Below are 24,888 nucleotides of genomic sequence, written 5' to 3'. Positions count from 1 at the left end.
ATTGCATACTTCATTATGTCCTGGTGTGCCCGGTGGTTGCTACGGTAGTGGATTGTACAGAGGATTGCTTTGGATACTGCTTTAACTACCCTTTACATGGGTGAATATAAGTTTTATAAAACAAGTTGTGGGACAAAACTGCATGGCTTTTTTGTTTTTGAACCAACAATTAGACTGAAGTTTGCATCACTAAATTTTGAGAGCCCAGCTGCTGTAGGGCTTTTCCTCCTTTGTTTAGGACACAAAATCAGTTTCTGGTTAGGTACAGCCTAGGCGTTGATTCTAGCATTGCTCACTTTCAGACACTATCAGTCGAAGAGGTTCCAGCAGCTGGTCTGAAGGTACAGTCCGAGCCTGTGGTGATTGGATTGGAAATGTTTGGGTGGGTTAGGGCTAGTTGACTAATCCATGCCACCAAGAACATGGGGGTCATAACATACAACCTTCCTGTGCATCCTTCCTTTGGAGCTACTGAAGAGTTCCCAAACTTTTGGTGCAATATTTCTGTCTCCGTGAAGTAGTTCATTGCTGAAATTGAGGAATGGGGTTTTGATTATTCCACCAAGACTTCTTACGTGGCTACTTGAGCACAGAAAGATATGGTAGCCAAGTAAGAAGTCTTGGTGGAATAATCAAAACCCCATTCCTCAATTTCAGCAATGACCCTGATGTGTGTCAGATGCTCATGAGACAGAAAATGGAGGGCTGTACTAGGTTTTGACACTCCTGAAAGGATGGATATCATTCCAGTAGTAATCCACTGTTAGAACATGTGGCGGCAGCTTTCCTCTGGTTGACTAACTTAGTGGGGAGTGGGGAAGGGGAGATTCTCCTATGTCAAATGGCTTCTCTACAGCAATTTTTGGCGTGCTGTGGATTAGTGAGCGGATTGCTAGGGTTCCTGGTAGGCCTCATTCTGGCACTCACCTTGGAGATGATGCCTCCTCTGTGCCTCCAAATTTTGATCTGTGGCTCTTTTATGTAAGGCAAAACAATATGGTAAGGAGTCCTTAATTAATCTTAGAGAGATGCCCAGTCAATTGGTCTAACTTAGGATGGCCATGTCAGTGTATCTCCCTGGGCAATCTGCAGACAGCTCTCTGTCTCTTCTGCCTAGTGACATCACACCTTTGTTAATTCAATGCCATCATCTAGAAGACATTTGTGAGTTGAGATCTGGTAGTCCTTAGATCTCATTTATTCAGAACAAGTCTCCACTGTGTCTGCTGCCATGTCTGGGGTCTTCGATCTTGAGGTTCAAACACCAGGTGGATAACATTTCTGCCTGTTTTCAAGATTGTATTTGTCCAGACACACCCTTCACTACTCCTGGCTGGCTTTGCTAGTGGGTATTTTCCTTGTGTAAATTGCAGGAATACAGAGGCCTTGGTATTAGGCGGGTCTTTAAGCTCTGGAAAGCTGGAATGCTCTCTGTATTTGATTACTAAGTTGGGGGGAAGTGCATGAATATTCTGGAGGGCTATTGCTTCCATCTAACTTTTGCTGATACCAGAACATGTTACATTAAAGTGTCATCTGGAGTTACACTTTAACAAAAGTTGCTGCTAGCTATTGGCCTGAATTTACATAAATTGCTGCATGTCCTTATTGTGTCCTGCAGTCAGTAATAGACAGTTTACGGATGAGACCTGGTTTTGTTGTACTGACTCATGTTTGCAGCAAATGTGATCTGGCTCCTTTTGCGTGCTGGGGGGTGAGAGGTGAATCCTAATAAGTAATTATTGCCAGGTGTAAGTGCCAAAATGTTCAAAAACATCTCCTTTTTTTAAAATATTGAAAATATTCATATAGACAAATGCTTTATTATCCCCAAACCCAGTAAGGCTGTTATTAGCTGAACGGTGCAGATAAAAGCATCCAAATGGTAAATTCCCTGATACAGTTTTAAAATGGCCAAATCTAGGGTAGAGAATTGTTTGCTTTTTTTTAAACTTTGCTTTCAGTCTAAACCTTTATATACCACCCCTTCCTCACCCCCTCCAGTCATGTTCTAAACACCTCATAATCAGTTTCAGATGGAAATACTGTCAAAGCTTAACTGCCAAGCATTAGCATATGACACTACATCGTTTTCCAAACACACAAGGCCTAATCTAGTAAAATGTGGCGCGTTTCTGATGAATTACCGTACATTTAAGGGATTTGGCAGCTTGCAGCACTGAACTCTTTACATTGATATAAAAATTATATACAAAGTGTTGATCCATGAATCTGTATCTTAGGAAAGACCACCTTCATATGGAAACATTTTAAATACAGAGCACACATGATACCATTAATCAAATATTACTGGAAAAATGTCTTTAAGAAGAGCTTTATTCTTTTGTATGCATTCCTCTGATAACAGTTAGTCCAAGAGAATGTGAAGAATGAAATATTGGACTCTTCAGCACCTTGGTTTTGGACAGCGACATTCTGAATGATAGAGGACTAATTTAATCTAACATGCATGACATAAATCAGATTATATGTATCATGGTATATCCAGATGCCATAACCAGAATCTATTACAGGCCAAACCTGAGATCCTAGTTTCACACCTGAGTTTGCATTTGAAAAATGTGTCATCTATATTAAAAAGATTAATTAACATTAATTGCTTTTATAGCCAGAAGAAACTCTTAAGTTTAAATGGGAGTACTAGCCAAACTTATCCAGAATATGGATAAATAAGATATTAAATATTACATACTGAGCAATATACTGATTTTATTAATGTAACAAAATAAAAGTGAGCATCTAGTGTTTTAATATCCATAAATCAAAGCACATGGAAAGAAAAGGTATTTTATATTTTTATAGATGGATATCATGCTTTAAAAATGGAATGATCCCCTGTTCAGTATATTACTGTAGTTTAGCATAAGATACTTTTGTTAAGGGTCATGCAGCTCACTGCATACCGAGGAATCCCTACATGGACATTTTCACAATATATGCACAGTGTACAAAGTCAGAACTCTTTACCTTCCCTGTCTTCTCTGGTGGACTTTTCCAATGCAACAAGTTTTTGTTTTATTTATATAACATTCCGTTACAACATTTTATTTATTATAAAACCCGTGGTAATGGAAAGGTCCACTGGAGAAAAGACAGAAGGTAAAGAGCTCTGACTTTCTCACAATGTGCATACAATGTACCATGCCAATGTAGGAGATCCCTCAGTCTGCAGTGTTCTTAGCAAAATGTGTTATGCTGAACCACAGTAATATACTGAACAGCGGATTACTCAATTTTTAAAGCGTTATATGTATACTTTTTAACATACTCCTTCAGTTTACTTTGAAAACAGGAATTGATGGAAACAAGAATAGAATGCAGTCATTCAGAATTACATACAGTAGTTCAATTTAGAGTTCTATATTTTCTTTTGACTTGATTTAATTTTTTTCCTTTTCTAAATAGTGATCATGATTTTGGTTTTGTCTTTTTTCTCTTTTGTTTTACTATTGTCTCTAGGGGTTGATACAAAGTTGAAGTTCACTCTTGAACCATCTTTAGGTCAAAATGGTTTTCAGCAGGTAACTTCATTTATTTTCCACTTGTTTTTAAAAGACTGAAATTTCCTTTTCACTCTACTTGTGTTACTTGAAATGTGCATTGTTTTGTTTTTATCTTAACGTGAGTATATTAGTTGCCACTACATAAATATTTGTTCCAACTAACATTTTGGAAATTGTAATGCAATTCCTTTGTTTTTCCTGACATCTCAGAATTTTCATAATGTTAGAGTCCTATTTTTTGTTATATATATAAATTATTAGTCTTATAAGATTATATTTTGCCTTTAATTAGGGTTTATGTATTAACACTAGGCACTGGCCCATTTTATGGCTAAGCATTTAATTTCTTAAACATGGGAAATAAAATGAATGTTTCTTACCTGCAGTATTGCACATATTCACATATTTCTGAATTAAACTATTTCCATATATTTTCTGTGCTGGATGTTTTTGCTTTTAGTGGTATGATGCTCTCAAAGCAGTGGCCCGACTGCCAACAGGAATACCAAAGGAGTGGAGGAGGAAGGTAGGTATATCTGTACACGTCACAAGATAATTGCAGTCACATGTGATTTAGAGATTGTATGAATTTGAGAGTCTTAAGCTTTGTATGCACTGGGGATTTTTGCTGGTTCAAACCTATCAAGGACCAGCCACTTGTGGAGCTGCACGTTGCACAGACAGGCAAAGCTGCTGTTTACACTAGTGGTGTTGCTCATTCTTAAAACTCAGGTAAGCTGTACTAGCGCAGATTTTGGCTTTTACCACTTTACTCCGTCTACACCAAGAGTTTGCACTGATGAATCTTTCCCAATAGCTGAACATTAATGCCTGAAATCAGGGCAAATCTCCAGGGAAGGCAAGCCTTTACATTTATGAAGTTGAAGTTGATAACTACTGTCACCAAGGCATAGTGCTGACAAGAATTCCCACATAAACATTTGGTTAGGGAAAGGCAGAGTGCTGGAATAATAGGGGAGCTGAGGGTAAGGAATGATGTTCATTAGAGACTGCTATTAATGTGAAACAGCACTGGGTTAGTGCTGTAGAAATGTACCCACTGCGAATTACACTGAGATCACTAAATCCACCTTAATGCTTCCTTAAATAAGATTTGAAGCCATATCCCCAAGATTTAAAATAGTCTTTTGTATGGACTAAATGTGGGACATATTGTGGCCTCAATTTCATCCAAGCAACCCTAGAGAAGGATTAAAACATACGTAATATATGTACATGGTTTAATATAACTTTTGTGTGTTGGGATCGTTCTCCTTTTCCTTTCTTACTCCCTGTTGGAATTATTATTATTTATGCTGGGTATTACCATGACACTAATTTAACCATAAATTCCTTTAGTAAATCCAAAGAGCAAACAATTACTCTAAATATGCCTGCAAAGCCTAAATAATAGCAATTTACTCCAGCCAAACAGTAACAAAATATTTATAGGTATGTGATCAAAATTACTTACAGATGGGCTAAGGATGCTTAGACCCATATTGATTGACTCCCAATGTGGTCAGGCAGGTATTAGCAATGAACCCTTTAAGAGTTTACTTTTTTATACCCTTTAACAAACAAGTGATGTCACTGCGAATTATCGCACCTTAGCTAAGGCCGCTGTATGAAGTAGTTTCTCATACAGCCAATTATTTACTGCACATGTTGTTTACCGTTATTTACAGTTATTTACTGCACATGCCCAGTTAACTGTGTTTTATTTCTATTATTTCAACCCAAACCTTATCTATCTTAAGACTGGTATTTCACAGAGTCACTACAGGTTTAACACAACAACTCTTCTTTCTCATGATCTCATTCTTTTTGGTCACAGGCTTTGGGCCTATTGCTCCTGCTAATATCCTAACTCAGTTTAAAACTATAGCCCACTTAGGTCTCACGTGGGCCTATAGTCCTGCACTCCCTGTTGCTCCAACCCAAACCATTTCCTCTTTCAGATTAAGAGAGAATAAAATAAACAATCATAGGGGTATCATTCCCCCCTAATTCTTTTAATAAGTAATCCATTTGCATCACATTGGAGTCTTTCAGTTGCCATTTTCTTCCCTATTATGAAGTCTTTCTCCCTGCTCCCCCTAATAACTAGTCTGCTGTTGCTCCCTCCCTTGTTCTGTGAAGCTCTGCAAAGAGTGACGCAATGTACAGACTCTTTTCCTCCCCCTCACCAAGACCATATCCATGCTGTTGCTCATGCACTTATTGTTTAGCTAGCTGGAGGAGCAAGTGGAATGAAACATCTGAATGCCAGCAGTTCATGAAGCCACAGTCACAGTAGCTTAGTATAAACCAAATAATTCTTTGGATCCAACCCTGAAGTCCCTACTCAGGGCCAAATCACATTCTCCTTTGTATTGAAAAACAAACAAAACAAAAACAGAACCCTCCCTCCTCTGAAAAGAGCTACCAGAAGAGGGAAATTGTACAAGGTTTCTCTTGCAGGTTTTCCAGCAGATCATTCCATGACAAAGTTTGTGGAATGTGCAGCTTGGGGCTATGTTATCTTTTCAACAGATTCCCTGTTGATGACCATGTGGTGGAAGGGATGGTGTGAGCAGTACATCTGGCCCTACCTTTACCAGTCTTGCAGATCAGACTCTCCCTTATATTTGGATTCCTGACCCCAGTATCTGTGTGGGATAGTGAAGATAGCTACCACCCCCAGTTCTTCTCGTACACAGAAGACAGCACAAGGAGGATCTGCAGGAAATGAGTGGGGCCTTGGGTTTATTCACACAGAGTTTCCCTGGAAGTCGGTAGGAGTTCTGCCTGAGTAACACCTTCAAGATTGGGCCCTCTCTTTGCATTTTAGAAAGCAGGGGATATTGCTTTTATTATATAGAAATTGTTAGACAACAGAAAAGATTTACATCCTTCTTTTCTTCCTTCTGTATTTGTTGTATCTAAAGGAAAATCGCACCTGGCTGAAACTGGTGAGATTCATAGAATTACATAACAGTATGTATAAACTGCTCTTATTTTAAAGTAGAAATGGAATAATGCATCTTCTTGTCATGTTGTATGTATCTTTAGGTTTGGCTAACCCTAGCAGATCATTACCTACATAGTATAGCAATTGACTGGGATAAAACTATGCGCTTCACTTTCAATGACAGAAGTAATCCTGATGATGACTCCATGGGCATTCAGATTGTAAAGGTAATTGGCATTTCAGCTGATATGTTATGTGGCATAAAATACAATTTTTAAAATTTCTCTGTGGAAAATAAGTGTTTGTTTGGGAGGTGTTGAATTGTTTAATTTTTCTGCTACTGCATTCCTAAAATTTACTTCTCCTTGGTCGTTGGGCAAATGTTACTGTTCCTCTGGGCATTCTTGCATATTAATTGTTGAAATTAAGAAAATAATTTGTTTCAATGCTGTTGCTGTTGGAGAAAATCTTTTGCCTGATTTCCACCTCCAGCGTCCTGTTATTCAGAGAGAAGTAAATGGAGAGAAGGTTAATGAAAGGCACATATTTTGCTGTTGCTTTGGCCAGTAATGCCATCTGCTCAGTTTGTCCCCTCCCAACACTCAGAGTTGGGCTGGGGGAGGAAATCTCTGTGGGGATCTCTTTGTGGAGGTCCTCACACATCACCCTATTTGGAGGGGCCCATTTGCTTCTTTCAGCATCTTGTAGAAATGGTCTAATAACCTACCTCTAAACTTTGCAGATCTCCAGGCACGTCCATGCAGGAAATCCTGGAACCTTTACAGTTCACTCCCTTTAAAGGTCTCCTGCCTCTGGTCCTGTGCTACCCTGGCAACAGTTGGGAGGGATACATGGAAAAGATGATATATATCTTGGGGCTGGATAATATTTTTACCCAAAGTCTGTGGAGCTGGTTGGGAGACAGCCCCTCTGGCCCACCCAGTCTCCAGTCCTTCCCCAGTTCATATCTCTGGCTCTGTGAAGAAGCCTGAGGGGAGTGGTGCCAGGGAGGAAGTTAAGTCCTCTCTTCCACTCGGGAGAGTGGGGAGATCTGCGTATGGAGGGGACCCTCTATGCAGAGATGTAGGGGGCACAATAGGAGCCTGTATTGAAGAGAGAATTTTTGCAAAATACTTGTTTGTTTGCATCTACTAGCAGAGATACAACCAGCTGTTATAGGGTAATTCATCTTTTCCTTCAGTAAATTACATTTGTCTACATTCAATTGTCCACTGTACTGTCAGTCATGTAAAATTTATAGCTCAGAGTTGTTTTAGTTGTGTTTGTAAAGAAACTTTCTAGACCTCCTAGAGATGATGTAATGTTCTGATATGTATGTAAAGTGATGTTTGTTTGCTCGCTTGAGGATCATACTTGCTGAATTAATAATGGTTTAGCAAATTTCTGATTAAGGTTTTGGTGGACTTTTGTATTCTATAAATAAAATATTTGCTGGTATCCAACCGTGCTATGATGTAATAAGTTGACCGTATTGTCACGTAGCCTACAATAGTGAAATAGCCTACACTCTGTATGTGTTTCAGTTGTTGCATCATTTCTTTTTAAAATAAGAGCCAGTTTTGGGAAGAGAATATCATAGTTCAAATTATGGTTTTACATAGCTCTAGTGTCTTGCAGATTAGTCTGTTTTACATTGATCATTTCATGAAAATAATATCTTCTAAATTCTGTCTTTGCTTTAGCACCAGTATACCTAAGTGATGATGCTTACATTTCTCAATATTTGTTTGAAAAACACTACCCAGCTTGGTAACACTAAATTATAGATATTGCCTGTACAGTGCCTTATTAAACATTAAAAGTGCTATACATGTTTGTGCCTTTCACTCACAAATGAGTTACAACCTCCAGAACAATGTGTGTTTTTTGCTGGCATAAAAAATAAGGAATCTGGCAATATTTTGCAATTTGATGTAAATTATTCCTGTTTTCTCTTTGCATGTCAAAAAGATGTTGGCTTTATCATTTGCTAACACAAGTGCAATTACAAAGAATGCCACTGTTAACGTCTAAAGGACTAATGGTTTGCTCATGCACAGTGTTAAAAAGAGTCTTTAGAAAATAGTATGTATGCCAGCATAAAATTTATATTCAGCTCTAGATCTGAACTTGAAATTGTAGCTGCTAATTTTAATGTTAGTTGCCTACAACCACCCAGTTTAGTGCCTTGCTCCATACTTTATAGTGGCAACAAATCACGATATTCCATAGAATTATAAAGTGAATTTTAGTCATTCTCTATGCAGAGAAGTGTTTGAAAAAAGGAGATATGTAATATTTCTCTTTTAGGCTTCTGGTTAAGATATGGGTACAACTTTCTTTTAACACTTTTTTCTGGATTTCATAATTTTTCAGAAGTAAACAACACTTTACAAATGAGAATGTTTGTTTGTTTTGTTTGTTTGTTTTAAAAATAATTTTGCAGCTATTTATGTTTTATCTCTTTAAAGATAGCTTGTAACCTTATTGATATTTCAGGGACAGTCAGATACCGGCATACTTTTGTTAATTTATTTATCTAGGACAGTTTCAGACGCACCATCTGGTTTACAGCGTGGTCGTCTTTACACCCAATTTTCCTGCTCTGTTGATCGGGATCAAGGAGGTCAAGTGAGCTGGTGGCTCAGTTCCTGCTAGAACTCAGGGCTTTCCTGGATACCAACCCTTTGCTCAAGCGATGTCATTCCTTCAATAAGCTAAACATTTTAAAATAAAAATTTATCTCTTCGAACAGTGGGAACATCAGTGTGTGTGTGTGTGTGTGTGTGTTTGGCAGGAATGGGGAGACAAGAACTAAAGGAGTCGAATAGAAGAACATCTCAAATATCTTTCGTATTTTAGGATCTTCACCGAACTGGTTGCAGTTCTTACTGTGGCCAGGAGGCAGAGCAGGACCGAGTTGTGTTGAAACGAGTTCTGCTGGCTTATGCTAGATGGAACAAATCAGTTGGATATTGCCAAGGCTTTAATATACTAGCTGCTCTCATCTTAGAAGTAATGGAAGGCAATGAAGGGGATGCCCTGAAAGTGAGTAAAAGCACGTGCTGTGTTTCTAACCCTTGTGATAGTGAGGATTACCTTTAAAAGGTGAACTTAGTGTAAACAATACGTAAGTTTGCAGACAGCCTAAAACAGCAGCTCACAGAGAACTGATCTATCTCAATGGGTCATTTTAAATGTCACCCCTGTTAACATCCTCTGGTGACCATTTTTGCAAAAATACCCAGATAATGGGTAAAATCCTAGCCTCAGTGAAGTCAGTGGCAAAATTCCCATTGGCTTCAGTGGGGCCAGAATTTCAGCCAATCCCAAAGTGCCCCCAAAGCACCAACTGGCCCTTTTCCCAGCAACCCAAGCTTCCGACTTTCCTTGACAACTACTATGATGAATTTGTGTGATGTCAGTCCAAAAATCTGCAGCACTTTGAAACAAAGTCTGAGATCAGCATGAAGTAAGTAGAATTGAATATCGAAATAATTATCCTTGGTGCTGTTGTACTGAGTGTATTACTCATTTTCATGTTTAATTGTTTAAAACCCTCCCATCTTAATTTAAAGCTGCTGCTGCTGCTATATTTCCAGAGTGCCACAGAATCCAGAGTCCAAGCCACAGAACTGAGGCCTGCCTTGCTACAGGGCACCAGGACCAAGATTTGCCAGTGTTTATGCATGATCTTCTTAAAAGTACAGTTTGTTCATGTAAATGAGGAGTTTACTGTGGGGGTTGAATTGTTAAAGATCATGACTCTCTCAGATAATGAGGTGTTTACCTTGCTCTAGGTATTATTATATAGATATTTAAGTCTTAGAAACTGTGGGCAGAATAACAGCTCTCAGAGTCAAAGTCCAGCATGTATACATTTCTAGATAGATATCTGATATGTTGCTTTATTATAGAGAGAGAATTGTAACATTAGGAGAATATTAGAATAGTTCCACTATATATCATGGAGTAAAATTTGCCTTGTATAATTTTCTCCCCACATAATTGCCTTGTGTGGTTGCCTAAATAATTTACAATTATAATTGCTTTTATTTTATGACAACCACATGTTCTCCATTTTATTAAAGGAGCAGTTCCAAAGACACGTCACTAGTTAAAGTAAGCACGTTAATGTTAAATCTCCAGTTCAATAGGATAGAACCTGCTAATAAATTCAGTAAATGAAATTAACCTAACTGAAGTAGAAATGGATATGGTAGATGAGTGCCATAGTTTGTGTGAAAAAAGCAATCACACGTGATTCATCTAGTTTAAAAAAAATACTAAAGAGATTTTATAAAAACAGATTAAACAACAGATTGGCATGGGGAAGAAATTACAGAATTGAACACCAGTGAGAAATATCCCAATTGCTGAAAAATGTACCACAGGATGCTAATAAAGTACATCACCTATTTTAAAAAAATCCCACTCTTAAACACTTTTGATGGCAATGAAGTAGTCAGAAGTGAATATTTAAGGCTTATAAAAAGCTTTGTTTTCTTTCTAGCTCTCTGTTTCATGTCTGGAGTATTTTAAAGCAGGAGTCAACAACCTTTCAGAAGTGATGTGCCGAGTCTTCATTTATTCACTCTAATTCAAGGTCTTATGTGCCAGTAATACATTTTAACATTCTTATAAGGTCTCTTTCTATATGTCTATAATATATAACTAAACTATTGTTGTATATAAAGTAAATAAGGCTTTTAAAATGTTTAAGAAACTTCATTTAAAATTAAATTAAAATGCAGAGCCCCCCAGACCGGTGGCCAGGACCTGGGCAGTGTGAGTGCCACTGAAAATCAGCTGGCGTGCCGCATTCGGCACCCGTGCCGTAGGTTGCCTACTCCTGATTTAAAGCAATATCCATCATGGAATAGAACCCATTGTGCATGTGGTTTTGTTAAATATAGTGCTTTACAACTGAAGTAATAAGAAATTAGCAGAACTGCAAAGATATTTATTACAGTTCTAATTAATGTTAGATTACTTGTTCCAAAGGCTTGGGAACAGGATAAAGAAAGAAGGCACAGTTTTTTTTTCCACAAGGGAGAAAAAAATCCTAATGCAAACAGAAGACTGATAAAAGTATTTTGAGAAATAAAGGACTCTTAATTATATTGCAAAGAAAGAGTAGAGGTAGTTCTGAGAATCATGCAGACAAAAATAATGCATTGCTGCAAAATTTATATATATTACATGTGTATATATATTACATATTTATATACATATAGCACTTTTTTTCTACTAATTCTATGAAATCCATAGAAGTGTAAAAATTTCTAATGCTTAAAAAGTCACAGGCAGGGAAGACACAGTCATTCAGTGCAAAAACATCTTGTATGTAAATTGCAGGGGCAGGTGTTACATCAGTGCTCTAAATACTTGCATATAACAATTTCCATTGAGATGGTAGCAATCATATTTGTCTCATTTTATGATCCTTAAATATTTCACCATAATCAGTTGGTGAATTATTGTCAATATAGTTGCCTTCTTTGTATAATTAAACATATTTGTTGAACTGCACATTGTTATATTGCTCAGTTTATTACCTTGTATAATGATAAGATGAAGTGCAATGTACAATAATGCATCACATCAGCTAAAATGCAGGAAAAGCATTCTAAAAAGCAGCATCACGTACATTGCCAGTAATTTAGATGCTGACTTGGATAGCAAGTCTTCCATCTGTAACTTTTAAACAGCACAGACTTAATGGATTTAAGAATTTCCTGAATAATTCAGAGCCTCTCACTAGCACATACAACAACAGAAGTATCAAAAATTGGCTTTGATTAATAGAATATTACTTCAATTATTGTGCGGTGTGGTTTCTATTAGTCTTTTACATCCTGTTATTTTTTGAAGTTATCCAGACTCCTCCATTAGCAGTGCAAGCTGCTGTTAAAGAGTTGACACTTAGGACCCAATCCTACAGGTGCTCTGCACCTGGAATGTCTCCGGATCCTTAAAGCAGGGCCAGCTTTAGACACCAGCATTCCAAGCATGTGCTTGGGGCAGCATTCCGGCTCTTTAGGGCAGCACTTTTCAAGGGGCGGCACTCTGGTTTTTTTTTTTTTGTTGTTTTTTGCTTGAGGTGGCAAAAAACCTGGAGCTGGTCCTGCTTAAAGTAATGTTGCCTTCTTGAATTAAACATCAGACACCTAAGGCACATCTTGCCAGGGTGTGTAAGCTATAGCTCAATGGAACAGAATATTTTAGTGCATTTTACATTTTAGAGTAAGAGTTTTTGCTATTCCTGGAAGATCATTTGTTCTCTCCTTATCAATCCTAAATGATTGACTGATCTTTTTCTCATTTTCTTACAGATCATGATTTACCTAATCGATAAAGTACTTCCTGATAGCTATTTTGTCAATAATCTTCGTGCATTGTCTGTGGATATGGCTGTTTTCCGAGATCTTTTAAGAATGAAACTTCCTGAACTGTCCCAGCACTTGGATACACTTCAGAGGGCTGCAAACAGGGAAAGTAGAGGTGGGTTCACAAAAATGGTGTTAAATTATTTTCATATTTGCCTCGTTGAGCATCATTTTTAAAAAACACAGTGGTTTAAATATGTATATCTTAAAACTTTGAGAACAACAGCATTTTTTAAAATTTGTGTAAGGATACAGTTGACCTTTTACTAATTGATTAACATAGTTAACACGAGAGGAAATTGTTCTTATACTGGTAATCGTATCTTGAACCAACAGCTCTTTCAGATGAAGCAAATGAGGAGATACTTTAGCCCCATAAGTAGCTGTGGACAGAATTGGGTTGACTGCCATAAATTATGTATCTGACAATACTACATCACATAGCATAGTACAGTGGATGTCCTGGAAAGTTCCGTGCCTAATTGCATGGCCTTTGATGTCCTCTTCAGTTTCTTGGTGGAATCTGTATTTGAATTATGTTATTCTTATGGGAAGACTGATTCATGGCAGTAGATCATGTCTGGTTGTTACTTTTCTGGTTAGCTGCCTAGTGACACAGGGTGTAAAATGTCCTTGAATCTGACAGCTGATCTTTGTTCTCTGAAAATGGCTCTGCACCCTGAGCTCTAAGGCGTAACACTCCTCAAAACGTTCTTTACTTAACAAGATTTAATTTTTTGTTGTTCTACAATTGAATGCCCCTTAAGTTCCAAACCTGAACATTACGAAGAGCCCTGTAAAGAATGAGTCTTCTAGGAGATAGTCTTGTGGGGCCTGAATAGTATAAAAACAGATAAACAAAAAGCATTTAATTCATGTTTGCTGGCTCGGTGATCAAGTAATCTTGGAGGGTGATGGGGAGTGTTGCTGACCTCCTGTGAAGCAGTCCTCACTACCAAAATCCATGAAACACGCTCCAAGCGCCAGAAAGTAAAACTTCAGAATTCCAAACTGAAGGATTAAATATTTTCTGAAAGTGCTAACAAACCAAAAGGAAAACCAAATACATTACAGCTGTATCTGCTGAGGCAGGACACTAGAATTTTAATACAATAGACAGGACTTAAAAGAGCAATTCCCCATTGGGCAAGTAGGAGGTTTTTTTTGTTTGGTGTTTTTTTGGGGTTTTTTTGGACAATTGTCATCAACTTCTGCAGAATTTGAGTTTTATTTTTAAAAAAATCGAGCTGTTGTGATTGCAGGGTACAATAAAAAACCCTCCTTCCAAATATGAAATGGGTTTTAATTAAGTGGTGCTACCTTCTGGGATCTACAGACATCACCAGCACCTCTGCTGCTGCTCAGGCCATGTCTACACTACCACTTATGTCAGCAAAACTAATGTTGTTCAGGGGTATGAAAAAAAACTCACCCCTGAGCAACATAAATTTCGCTGGCATAAGTGGTAGTGCTCACAGCACTATGTCAGCAGGAGAGCTTCTCCTGCCAACATCGCTACCACTGCTTGTTGGAGGTGGTTTAATTATGTCAACGGGAGAACTCTCTTCTATCAGCAGAGAGTGGCCACATGGGAGATCTTACAGCAACGCAGCTGCATCAGTACAGCTGTGCCACTATAAGGTCTCTAGTGTAGGCATAGTCTGAGTTTTCCTACACTGCAGTAGAGTGTTTTGACATGTTACTTTTCACTTCTGTTATTCAGAACCCTGTAAACAGCTGCAGATGGGGAAAGTTTTGAGCAGCAGCGGAGGGCCTGGAACTATTGGCAGTCTTCAGAATGCAGCACTGCACCAGTTCACACAACATTATAAAGTAACTTTGGGGAATAATGAATTGTTAATGACTTGCTATCTTAATTTTTCCATTTTAGGAGGCTATGAACCCCCGCTTACCAATGTCTTCACAATGCAATGGTTCCTGACCCTCTTTGCTACATGCCTTCCTAATCATACAGTTTTAAAGATCTGGGATTCTGTATTCTTTGAAGGTTCTGAAGTTATACTGAGAGTAGCGCTGGCTATCTGGGCAAAGTTAGGCGAGTAAGTGACTTTTCTTCCTTTTTGTGCAATGCATGCAAGATATATGGTTTTAATACGTGTTATTTTTCTGATGTGAAAATTCCAGATATAAACAAGAATGGCCTTGCAATATAGCATTCTATAAAATGTACTCTAGGAAACCATCTGCCAATGGCAGAAAGAAGGGCGGGATGACTTATTGGTCTTCACCCTATCACATTTCTATATTTAATTACATAGCATATATAATATATATGTTCAGATGTTGGGTCTGATTCTGTAAGCGCACTGCACACACAATTTTAGGTGAAATTAATGGGAGTTCTGTGCATAGAGGCTCCTTGTCTGTACTAGATGAAAGGCACATTAGATTCACAGGCCGTAGGACTTCTCTGAATTAATTCTCGTTTGTTTAGAGCATATCTTTTAGAAAAAAACACTCAATCTTGATTTTAAAGTTACCAATGATGGAGAATCCACCACAATTCTTGGTAGATTGTTCCAATGGTTAATTACTCTCCCTGTTAAAATTTGTGCCTATTTTCAGGAAGAAACATATGTTGCTAAAGTGTAGTTACAGTAGTGCTCAGCTCATTACAAGCCTCAATCTATTCTTCTGTACAATGCATTGCCTGATGAATGGGTGTTAACCAACAAGTTTTCTAGAAACTATCTGTGGAAGCAATTGCTTTAAAGAACATTTTTAACCAAGATTTTATTAAGGATAATGTGTAGGTGCTAAGAAATCTACATCATGCAAGCTGTCTCATTTTGTAAGGGAACAATCATTGAATACAAATCTAAGTGTTGTTTTTTTTTTTAAAAGAACACTTGGAATGGAATGACTTTTCTGAACTACTACTTTTGTCACTGCAAATATTTACATTCCAAACAGAGGGCCAAATCCCTGTGGAGTTAATGAGAGTTTTGTCACTGACTTCATTGTGAAATGTGAGCAGGAGCAGGCCAAGTATCTACTAGTGTCAGCTGGAAAACTCTGTTGGATTGAGCAGCTGCATTCAATCTTTTCCTCTGATACCCAGCAACGCCTACCTTCCTAGCAACAAAACTTTTCCTTTAATATAAAATTAAAATATTAAAGATATTGACAAAATGTTTATTCAGCAGTATCCCAAGAGATCTTCTAAATTTGCAAAATAAATTACCGCTTAAAACTTCAGCACCACAGGCAAGTGCTTTTGTATTATATTTGGTTTTGTATCTTGCATGTTTAATCTGAAAAATACTTACTTTTTTTTGTAACTTGCAAATGGTGAATAATTAGCTAAGACCTGTTCTTACTCAGGCTTTATTCATGAATTGAGCTGTTTACATTTAGAATAAACTAGACATAGGATTATTATTATTTCGCATTATGTTATCTACAGACAATGGGCCCAGTCCCACAGGACCTCTGTGCACAGACTTCCCACTTCACCTGGAATTCTAGAGGCCTCAGTCAGGATTAGAGCCCCATCTTGCTATGTGGAAGTAGGTTGTGATGAGGTACTTCTGGGCTAGTTTGGGCAGGGTGTTCCAACTGTAAGGGGCATGGAACAAAGCTCAACGGTACTCGAGGGAGAAACTGTCAAATAGGCAAGAGATTCTGCCTAAATAGGAGTAGAAAGGATTGGGAGAATAAGATACTAATACACAAGGAGGAGCTATATTGTGAAAGGCCTTAAAGGTAAGGACCAGAAGCTTGTATTTGATGTACTGGAGGAGGAGCAAGTGAAAGACTCAAAGACAGAAGTGACATAGTCAGAATGATGGACCAAGAAAATGATATTAACCGCAACATTTTGAGTGGACATAAAGAAAATGAAGTGGGTGTCATGAAGGCCCAAACAGGGGAGTGTGCAGTAGCTGAGACAGGAGATGATGAGGACTTGGATGAGTTCTCTTTGGGTAGATAAAGAGATGGAGGAACAAACTGTAAGATTTTGGCCTGGCCTGGACATTAAGTTACAGTTGCCAGCCAGGAGGAGATGTCAGAGTGGTAGGCTGCAATGCAGGACTGACAAGTAGTTGAAAGGCAGATTTGAGAGTCATCAACACAGATGTGGTAGTTGAAGCTGTTTGAGAAAATGAGGTCACCTAGAGAAGAGGCATGAGGGAGAAGAGAAGTGGGCTAAGGACAGAATTCTGTGGGACTTCCACAGAAATAGATACTGAAGTGACCAGAGATATAAGAGGAGAAGCAGGAAAGGACAGTCACAGAATCCAAATGACCAGATTTCAAGAAGGAGATTCTGAGCATCCGTGTCAAAGGCAGCCAAGAGATGAAAGAGAGTGAGGTTCTGAGACTTGGCTGAAGAGGGATTGTTAGTGATTTTTATTTCAGTAGTATGTAGAGAGAGAGGAAATTAGATTGTAATAGATCAGGGTTGGAGCTGGAGGAGAGGAACTTGAGGCCACGATTGTAGATGTGTGACATTCAGTGAATCTAGAGGTGAAAGGGAGAAAAGAGATGGAGTGTTAGTTGGAGAAGGAGGTGCTTTTACTTAGGATGGGGGAGACTATAACATATTTGTGTTCTGAGGGAAAGGAACCTAATGAGAGTGAGAGGTTAAGGAGAAAGGGGTGGTATGGAGAATGGGCAAAAGGAATATCATGAGGCAGGAGGAGATGGGTTGACAGGAGCAGGTGAAGGGTTAGAGAAGGAAGGGAGGCAAGAAACTTCAGTGTCACTGATAAGGGAGGAGGATAAAACACATGCAGTTTTCCTTGGAAGAAGAGAACATATTATTTTCCCTTCCCATGAGGTAGGTGTTATCTGGAAAGCAATTTTTAATAGATTACCACTCTCAGTAACAGTATACTATAGTCACAATTCTATTTATGGTCTTATCTTTGACAGTTTTAGCCCACTTCTGCAATCTAGTTTCAAATGATCTTTCACAAATTAATTTCTTTTGAAATAATGCAGAGACTCATGATGATCTGCTTTTGTCTAAAATGAATTAATTTGTAAATGTGTAGGACTGCTGCCCTAAGCTCCGTGATGGATTGCAGAGATTGGTGCTTCTCATTGGAAGTATAATTATACATTTAACCCATAGTTGTAGTTGTTATAGTAAGAATTGGTCAACCCTGTAAGGTAGGCAGGGGATGTCTTATCCCCACTTTATAGATTGGGAAACTGAAATAAGTGAAATGACTTTTCCCCAAGAGCACAGGCAGGTTTCCAGTCTTGTATTTAATCCCTTAGACTATAACTGTCTCTCTCCTTTCTCTTTGAGAATTTTTCACTTTCTAGTAGTAGTAGTAACAACAAAAGAAATGTCTGGAAATAAAAGTGAGTAATGTCAGCCTTTTGCATTCAAGTCTTCATGAGCTCATGGAGGTGCTGTTTTGGAGGAAATGGAGCACTGCTTTTCTGATCTTGTACATACATAGATCAACGTCAGATACAAACTGTCAGAATCAAGTATCTGGAAACCGAAGTAGCTGTTAAGCCTTGCTATAATATCACATGCATGTACTGAACGTGTACTTATGAACACTGTATGAAAAACTTACTGTCTTTATTCTTTTGTACTGATCGGCCTTCATTTCAGTTAACATGTCCTGACATTTCAGTTAGAAGTAGCAGCTCCAGAGTCCTATGACAACTCCTGAACTTAGACACCCACAGTAGGTGACTCAGGTTTTCTTTCTATACTCATTCTCCTTTATAGAAAGCAGGCTATAATGTTTTCGGTGGCTGCTGGAAGTCACAGATGATCTTGGAAAGATTCATTTGTTGTAATTCCAGGAATACCACTCCATAAGTGATTTCTTCCTCCTGCTCAACAATGTAGAAAGAAAAAATGTGAAGGTCAAGGCAGTAAAGATTCTCCTTCATATCAGAAGGAGCACTACATACAACTCCTATGTAAACAAATAAGAAGATACCTGGAGTTCTTTGCTGAGCCAGGAGGCAGAAAAAGTCTTGTTGTTGTTAGAAATGAAAAGGAATCATTCAAAGTGGGATCTATTGTCAGTGAACTGAATTCCTAGACAGACTGGCTCAGTAGGAATTCTGTCACTGACCAATTGGAGCTGGATCAGCAGATGTTCAATAGCATGTTATCCAGATGAGCACTTTCTCAAATTAGACTCCTTTGCCTCGAGCCACAACATGCAACTTCTGTTCTGCTTGAAAGTGTGGCTACATTGCACCTCTTGTAAACATCCCTGGTGTGTGTCAGGGCCCTAGAGCTTACTCTTCCCCTGGATCTTCTCGTTGTCCTTGGCCAATTCCCTTCCTCTCAAGGGAGTAACTGAAGAGCTCCTTCTTGCAGCCTCTTCCTGCTCTCACTTCTTGGCCTTATACTCCTATCCCAGCTCTTCCCCCACACTGGGCTTCATCTGCAATCAGTGCTTATCAAGCTCTGTTTTCCCTCCAGGTGCAGCATATAAGATGAATTGGTCCCTTCTGGCCCACATTAACCCACTCCAGACTTGTGTGGGGTGGATACCCCACCATACCTTTTCTGTCAAGAGTTGCTAGAAAGATACTACTTATTCCATGCTTGCCCAGGAGACCTTGATTCTACCGACCAATGGAAGTCGCTTTCTGCAGGGTTGGATGCCTTCCATTGACACAATTCTTCTCAAACAGTACCATCTCTGTGCCCCTCAATGTCAATAGATTTAAATTGGTAGCACGGAGGCTAAGGCCAGGTGTACACTATAGACCTGTACTGGTATAACTGTGTTGCTCTGGGGTGTCAGAAATCCACACCTCTGAGTGAGATTATACCAACCTAGTCCCCTGGTGTAGACAGCGCTATGTTGGTGGCTGAGCTTCTACTGCCAACATAGCTACCACCTCTTGGGGAGGTGGATTCACTGTGCTGAGGGGAGAAGCGCTCTTGTCGGCTTAGGAGCATCTTCACTAAAGCGCTACGGCGGCACAGCTGCACTGGTGTAGCTGCGCTGCTATAGTGCTGTTCATAGACGAGCCCTATAAGACTGAAATTTAGTGAGTGTGTCTATATTCTTTAGAAAGCCAGGGAAGTCTATACTATAGCCAGCTTGTAAGGGCATTTGTAAAAGTCCTCTTTGTTTGTTTGTTTAACTTTGACATGGTTAACGGTAATATAAAATAAACTAAACTTAGTAGAAACAGTGCCTAAGATTTTAAAAAATGACTAGTGATTTTGGGTGTCCAATTTGAGACACTTGACAAAGGGCCTGCGTTCCAGAAAGCATTGTGCACCTGCCCTTAGAAAATCAGGCCCTTTCAGGGTGTGTCGAGTTGAGCATCCAAAATCACTGGTCACTTATGAAAATATTCGCCTATAACTATTTCTTTGATGTTGTCTTGGTGACTTAAATCCACATATTCATTTTCTTTTCTCTTCATATTTCTGTTAAGTGTATTTCTACCTTTCTTTCCACATAATTTCTCTCACACAGGAAGAATACATCTCCCATTTACACAACAGGTATATAATGTCTGGGACAGCTGCTGTCTCTGCAGGGGACTTACACTGCTTAAGGTGATTTAGTCCTGACTGCATATATTAAGTGAGCCTGAAAATCTGCTCCCTGGCACCTTTGGTTTCTACTGCTGTAATTACAGCAACACTTGGGTCTAGTCACAGGCCTGACTCATATTCTGCCATTAAAATATAAAGCTTTCTATGCAGTATGTGCTGCTGTGCTGACAAAGTGCAGGTCTGTGGAACTTTAAAAGTAAAAAATGTAATCCTTATAGCCTTCACACCTGTAACATTCAACAACTTTCCATATAACATGTGTAGAGCCCTACCAAGTTCAGGGCCATGAAAAACACATCACGGCCCATGAAATCTGGTTTCCCCCTATGAAATCACATCTCTTGTGTGCTTTTACCCTATACTGTACAGATTTCACAGGGGAGACCAATGTTTCTCAAATTGGGGGTCCTGACCCAAAAGGGAGTTGCAGGGGGGGGTATAAGGTTATTTTCAGGGGTCACAGTATTTCCACCCTCACTTCTGCGCTGCCTTAAGAGCTGCATGGCTGGAGAGTGGCAGCTGTTGGCTAGGCGCCCAGCTCTGAAAGAGGCATCCCCCTAGCAGCAGGGCAGAAGTAAGGGTGACAATACCATACCATGCCACCCTTTTGCATTGCTGCCTTCAGAGCAGGGCGGCCAGAGAGGGAAGGCTGCTGACTGAGGGCTCAGCTCTGCAGGCAGCAGCACAGAAGTAAGGGTGGCAATATCATAACATGTCATCCTTATTTCTGCACTGCTGCTGGTGGTGGCTCTGCCTTTAGAGATGGACTCCCTCCCAGCCAGCCGCTGCCGCTTTCCAGCTGCCCAGCTCTGAAGGCAGCGCTGCCGCCAGCAGCAGCACAGAAGTGAGGGTAGCAGTACCGCAACTTTCTCTACAATAACCTTGTGACCCCCCTCCCCAACTTATTGTTGGATCAGGACCCCCTACAATTACAACACCATTAAATTTCAGATTTAAATAGCTGAAATCATGAAATTTATGATTTTTAAAATCCTATGACTGTGAAATTGATCAAAATGGACTGTGAATTTGATAGGGTCTTAAGAGTGCGTAACACTAGTGAGGGCTGATTACAGCACTGCAGATTTTTCTTTTCCACTCCATACTATCCACAGTGTTTAGACTGAATTTACAAAAATAATCTCCCTACCAAAAATACCCTGTTTCTCTGCTCTGCTACTGGACTCTGGCAGCCATTCCTAGCATATCAAGGGTTTCATATGTTAATCCGTATTTGAATTCCTGACATGCACTAACACAGAGTGAGAGTGGCCTACTATCTCAGTATTGTGAACTGTGCACACTCATCCCTCTTATCATATAGAACTTCTTGGGATCTGCTGATTTTTATAATGGTGGTTTTCTTTGCAATAAACCAAAGGTATTAAGTCAGTAATATAGGGGATGTTCTGTATGATTACCCTATAGAGAATACAGTTCACTTTGAAATGTAAAATTAGTTTAGTTTAGATCACAGAAGAATTTGTGTTCTGATACAGGCAGATTGAATGCTGTGAAACTGCAGATGAATTCTACAGTACTATGGGCAAACTAACCCAGGAGATGCTGGAAGACAGTCTGATTGACAGCAATGAACTCATGCAGGTTAGTAAGCAACGCTTAATGATTTTATTCTTGTTTGTGTATTTGTATATTGTCCACAGTCTTCAGCTTCCTGGGTCTAAAGGATGAGATTTTTGTTAAAATGTTATTTCAAGAAGAAAAATTAAGATAACACCCTAGTGTCAAACTAACCTGTCAGTGGAGCAGATACACAAACATTATCAGTGGTCAAAGCTAAAATACCACTCAATTGTAAGTTAGATCTGGAAAACAGCTAGACCTCATTTGACAAGAAGGTGCCAGTCAATTGCTTTCTGCAGTGTCAACAATTACATATTTGTGCATTACACTCAGTGGGATTATCTAAATTATGAGTTATATAATGCTCTCTGTATTTTATTTCTAATTTTTCTGTCTTACATTATATTCATTACAATGTAATCTTTGTATTCAGTAGACTTTGTGGGTGGCTGACTGCTCATCAACTGAAAAAAAAATCCCTCTGTTTAAAATAAATAAATGAAATCCATTGAACTGTTAGTTGTGAATTATAAACAAAATGTAGATGATTGCTCTAATTACCTTCTTAAACTTCAAGTCATTGAATGATAAACAGAAACCTAAAGTGTGTTTTTTAAAAAAGGCCTTTCGTATTGCAGGTGCAGTTTTACACTTGCAGTTCAAGCACTAAATTGCAGACACCTTTTTTTCTTACCCCTGCAGTTGCACTCATTTAGAAGCCTAAGTACTTGTGTGCACTCATAAACGTGGGAGCTAGGGGCTTGATCCTACACCATTTAACTCAGTGGCAAAGCTCCCATTGACTTTAATGATACTGGATCAGGGCCTCAATGACTAAATAGGTGCAGTTATGGGACTGAATAATTCAACTGTAATACTGGAGGCTGTGTTGAGGCTTAACTTAAAAGTTCTGGTTCTAAATATCTTAAATTAGATTGTCTCAAAATAAGAAGCCTATGGTAAATTTTTGTCACTCTCTAACCAGTGCACTCATTTGGAGAGTTCTTCTTGACTATACAGTAGAATCATCTTTCAAGCTCCAATTTAGTGTTGAAGCAGAGAATTACTGTAACAATATGTAATCTTGAACAATTTGCCTTCCTTTTTTCCTTGTGAAAGTGTTAGAGATGGAGGAGATGAATAATTTGGCTTTAGTGTCCTTTTAAAAAAAAAAAGTGATAATTTACTATCTGAATTGCCACCATATATTTCTAAATAGATTTTACAGATCCTCTCAACATAAGTCAAATACTGAAGAGGAAATGATGAATGCCAGTTCAAGCTGTTGCTTTCTCTATATTCATTATGTCTCAATTCTGGGCTTGATGCGCAGTACAAAATCGAGATGTGGCATGTGTCACAAAAATAACAGTGGACCTGAAGTGGGTAGAGTGACTCATAGCAACAGATTTTTCTTTTCCTTTCTGTTTGTGCGTAACAGAAGACAAACCACAGGTAACTAGACTTAAGGGAAAGGAAGGGATGGTAGAGTCTTTTAACTGTTGTAATTATTAATGGTATTCTCCCTTTATATTTAACTTACTTAATAATTTCTTCTGATCTCAGCTAAAGTGGTAAACAGTGTGAAGTGTATACTTATGTTGCACTGATAATCATTAGGAAAGGCTAATGTTGTAGCGTCTCGCAGCAAGGCTCTGATACTTTTCCCTTCAAAAGTGTAAATAGCATGTGTAATTTTCCCATGACCTATTAAAGAAAGCATACCTGGTCTTATGTCTCAATGCACTTGTTGAACTATTTTTTCTCTAAACAGACGAAGAAATGGAAAACAATAGTAAACCAGTGCACTGGCACCTGTATGGTGCATACCATTGCAATGGATGCCAAATCATCAGCGTTGAGCCTGCCCAATGGCAGCAGTGAGGAGGAGCAGTGCTGGCTGCCTCACCGCCTGCTCAGGTTTGGCCCTGTGGCCCCTCCATCATGACAGGGGGACCATGGGACCAAATCTGAGTGAGTGGTGGTGTGACCTGGTACAGGGGGTTGCAGCACCACTCAGCTTTGGCCCCAGGGCCCCTCCATCAGGATGGGATTGGGGTTTACAGTGCCAAAACTGAGTGATATTGCAACTTGCTCAGTGCTGGTCAGGTTTGGACAGAGGGCTGCAGGGCCAAACCTAAGTGGCAGTGAAATGGCCAGTGCTGCCCTTCCTTGCCGTTGTTATGAGGCCAGTTCCCGCAACAGGGGCTCCCCCATCACCTCTGGGGCCTGCCCAGCTTCACTCCTCTTCCAGTAGCCAGTGTCCCCTCTGCTCTGCCCACAGAACTCACTCTGTGACAGCTTCAGGAGTGGTGGTATATACCCACAAGGGGGAGCCTGCCAAGAGAGAGGTGGTGGGAGTCCTGGGCTGTTCTCTGTGGAAATTTTTTTGCAGGCGTTCCTGAACCAGTGTATTGAAAGGACCAAGAATGTTAACTAGAATCAATGTTGCAGGTTGTTTTCAGCATCTTCAAAAGAGTCAGCCAGAAGTATGTTTGAGAGTGATGCTCCTACATTCTTGACAGGTGTTTTACAAAATTGAAAATATAGTGAACACCAGTCTAACAAATGTTGAGGGTTGTTTTTTTGACGGGGGGAGAAGGGAAAGGTTGGGCTATAGTACTGTAATCTGTTTGGTTTTCCCAGTCATTTCAGTAAGGACAGCCATTCTCTGCACCTACTATTCCAGTGGCTCTCAACCTTTCCAGACTACTGTACCCCTCTCAGGAGTCTGATTAGTCTCGCATCCCCCCAAATTTCACCTTAAAAATGACTTGCTTACAAAATCAGACATAAAAATACAAAAGTGTCAGAGCACACTATTACTGAAAAATTGCCTACTTTCTCATTTTTACCATATAATAAAATAAATGGTAAGTAGTGTACTTAGATTTCAGTGTATAGTATATA

At 39.2% G+C, this 24,888-nt stretch overlaps 1 protein-coding gene across 10 annotated transcripts in view; it reads left to right on the top strand.

Moving 5' to 3' along the window:
- TBC1D30 (TBC1 domain family member 30) overlaps positions 1-24,888 on the top strand; it is a 96,573-nt gene that overhangs the window by 52,746 nt on the left and 18,939 nt on the right. For 9 of the 10 annotated variants that reach the window (XM_030548822.1, XM_030548821.1, XM_030548829.1 and 6 more), the window contains 7 exons: positions 3,481-3,542; positions 3,985-4,050; positions 6,579-6,704; positions 9,340-9,525; positions 12,813-12,981; positions 14,758-14,926; positions 21,894-21,999. In XM_030548822.1, the coding sequence (XP_030404682.1) occupies positions 3,481-3,542; positions 3,985-4,050; positions 6,579-6,704; positions 9,340-9,525; positions 12,813-12,981; positions 14,758-14,926; positions 21,894-21,999 (884 nt within the window). The remainder of the gene's footprint in view (positions 1-3,480; positions 3,543-3,984; positions 4,051-6,578; positions 6,705-9,339; positions 9,526-12,812; positions 12,982-14,757; positions 14,927-21,893; positions 22,000-24,888) is intronic. The other variant, XM_030548823.1, reaches the window with a different exon arrangement.

This window comes from Gopherus evgoodei, chromosome 1 (genome assembly GCF_007399415.2).
Source record: "Gopherus evgoodei ecotype Sinaloan lineage chromosome 1, rGopEvg1_v1.p, whole genome shotgun sequence".
Taxonomy (NCBI): domain Eukaryota; kingdom Metazoa; phylum Chordata; order Testudines; family Testudinidae; genus Gopherus; species Gopherus evgoodei.
The sequence above is the reverse complement of the archived record's forward strand: the minus strand, read 5'-3'. Positions and strand labels throughout refer to the sequence as shown.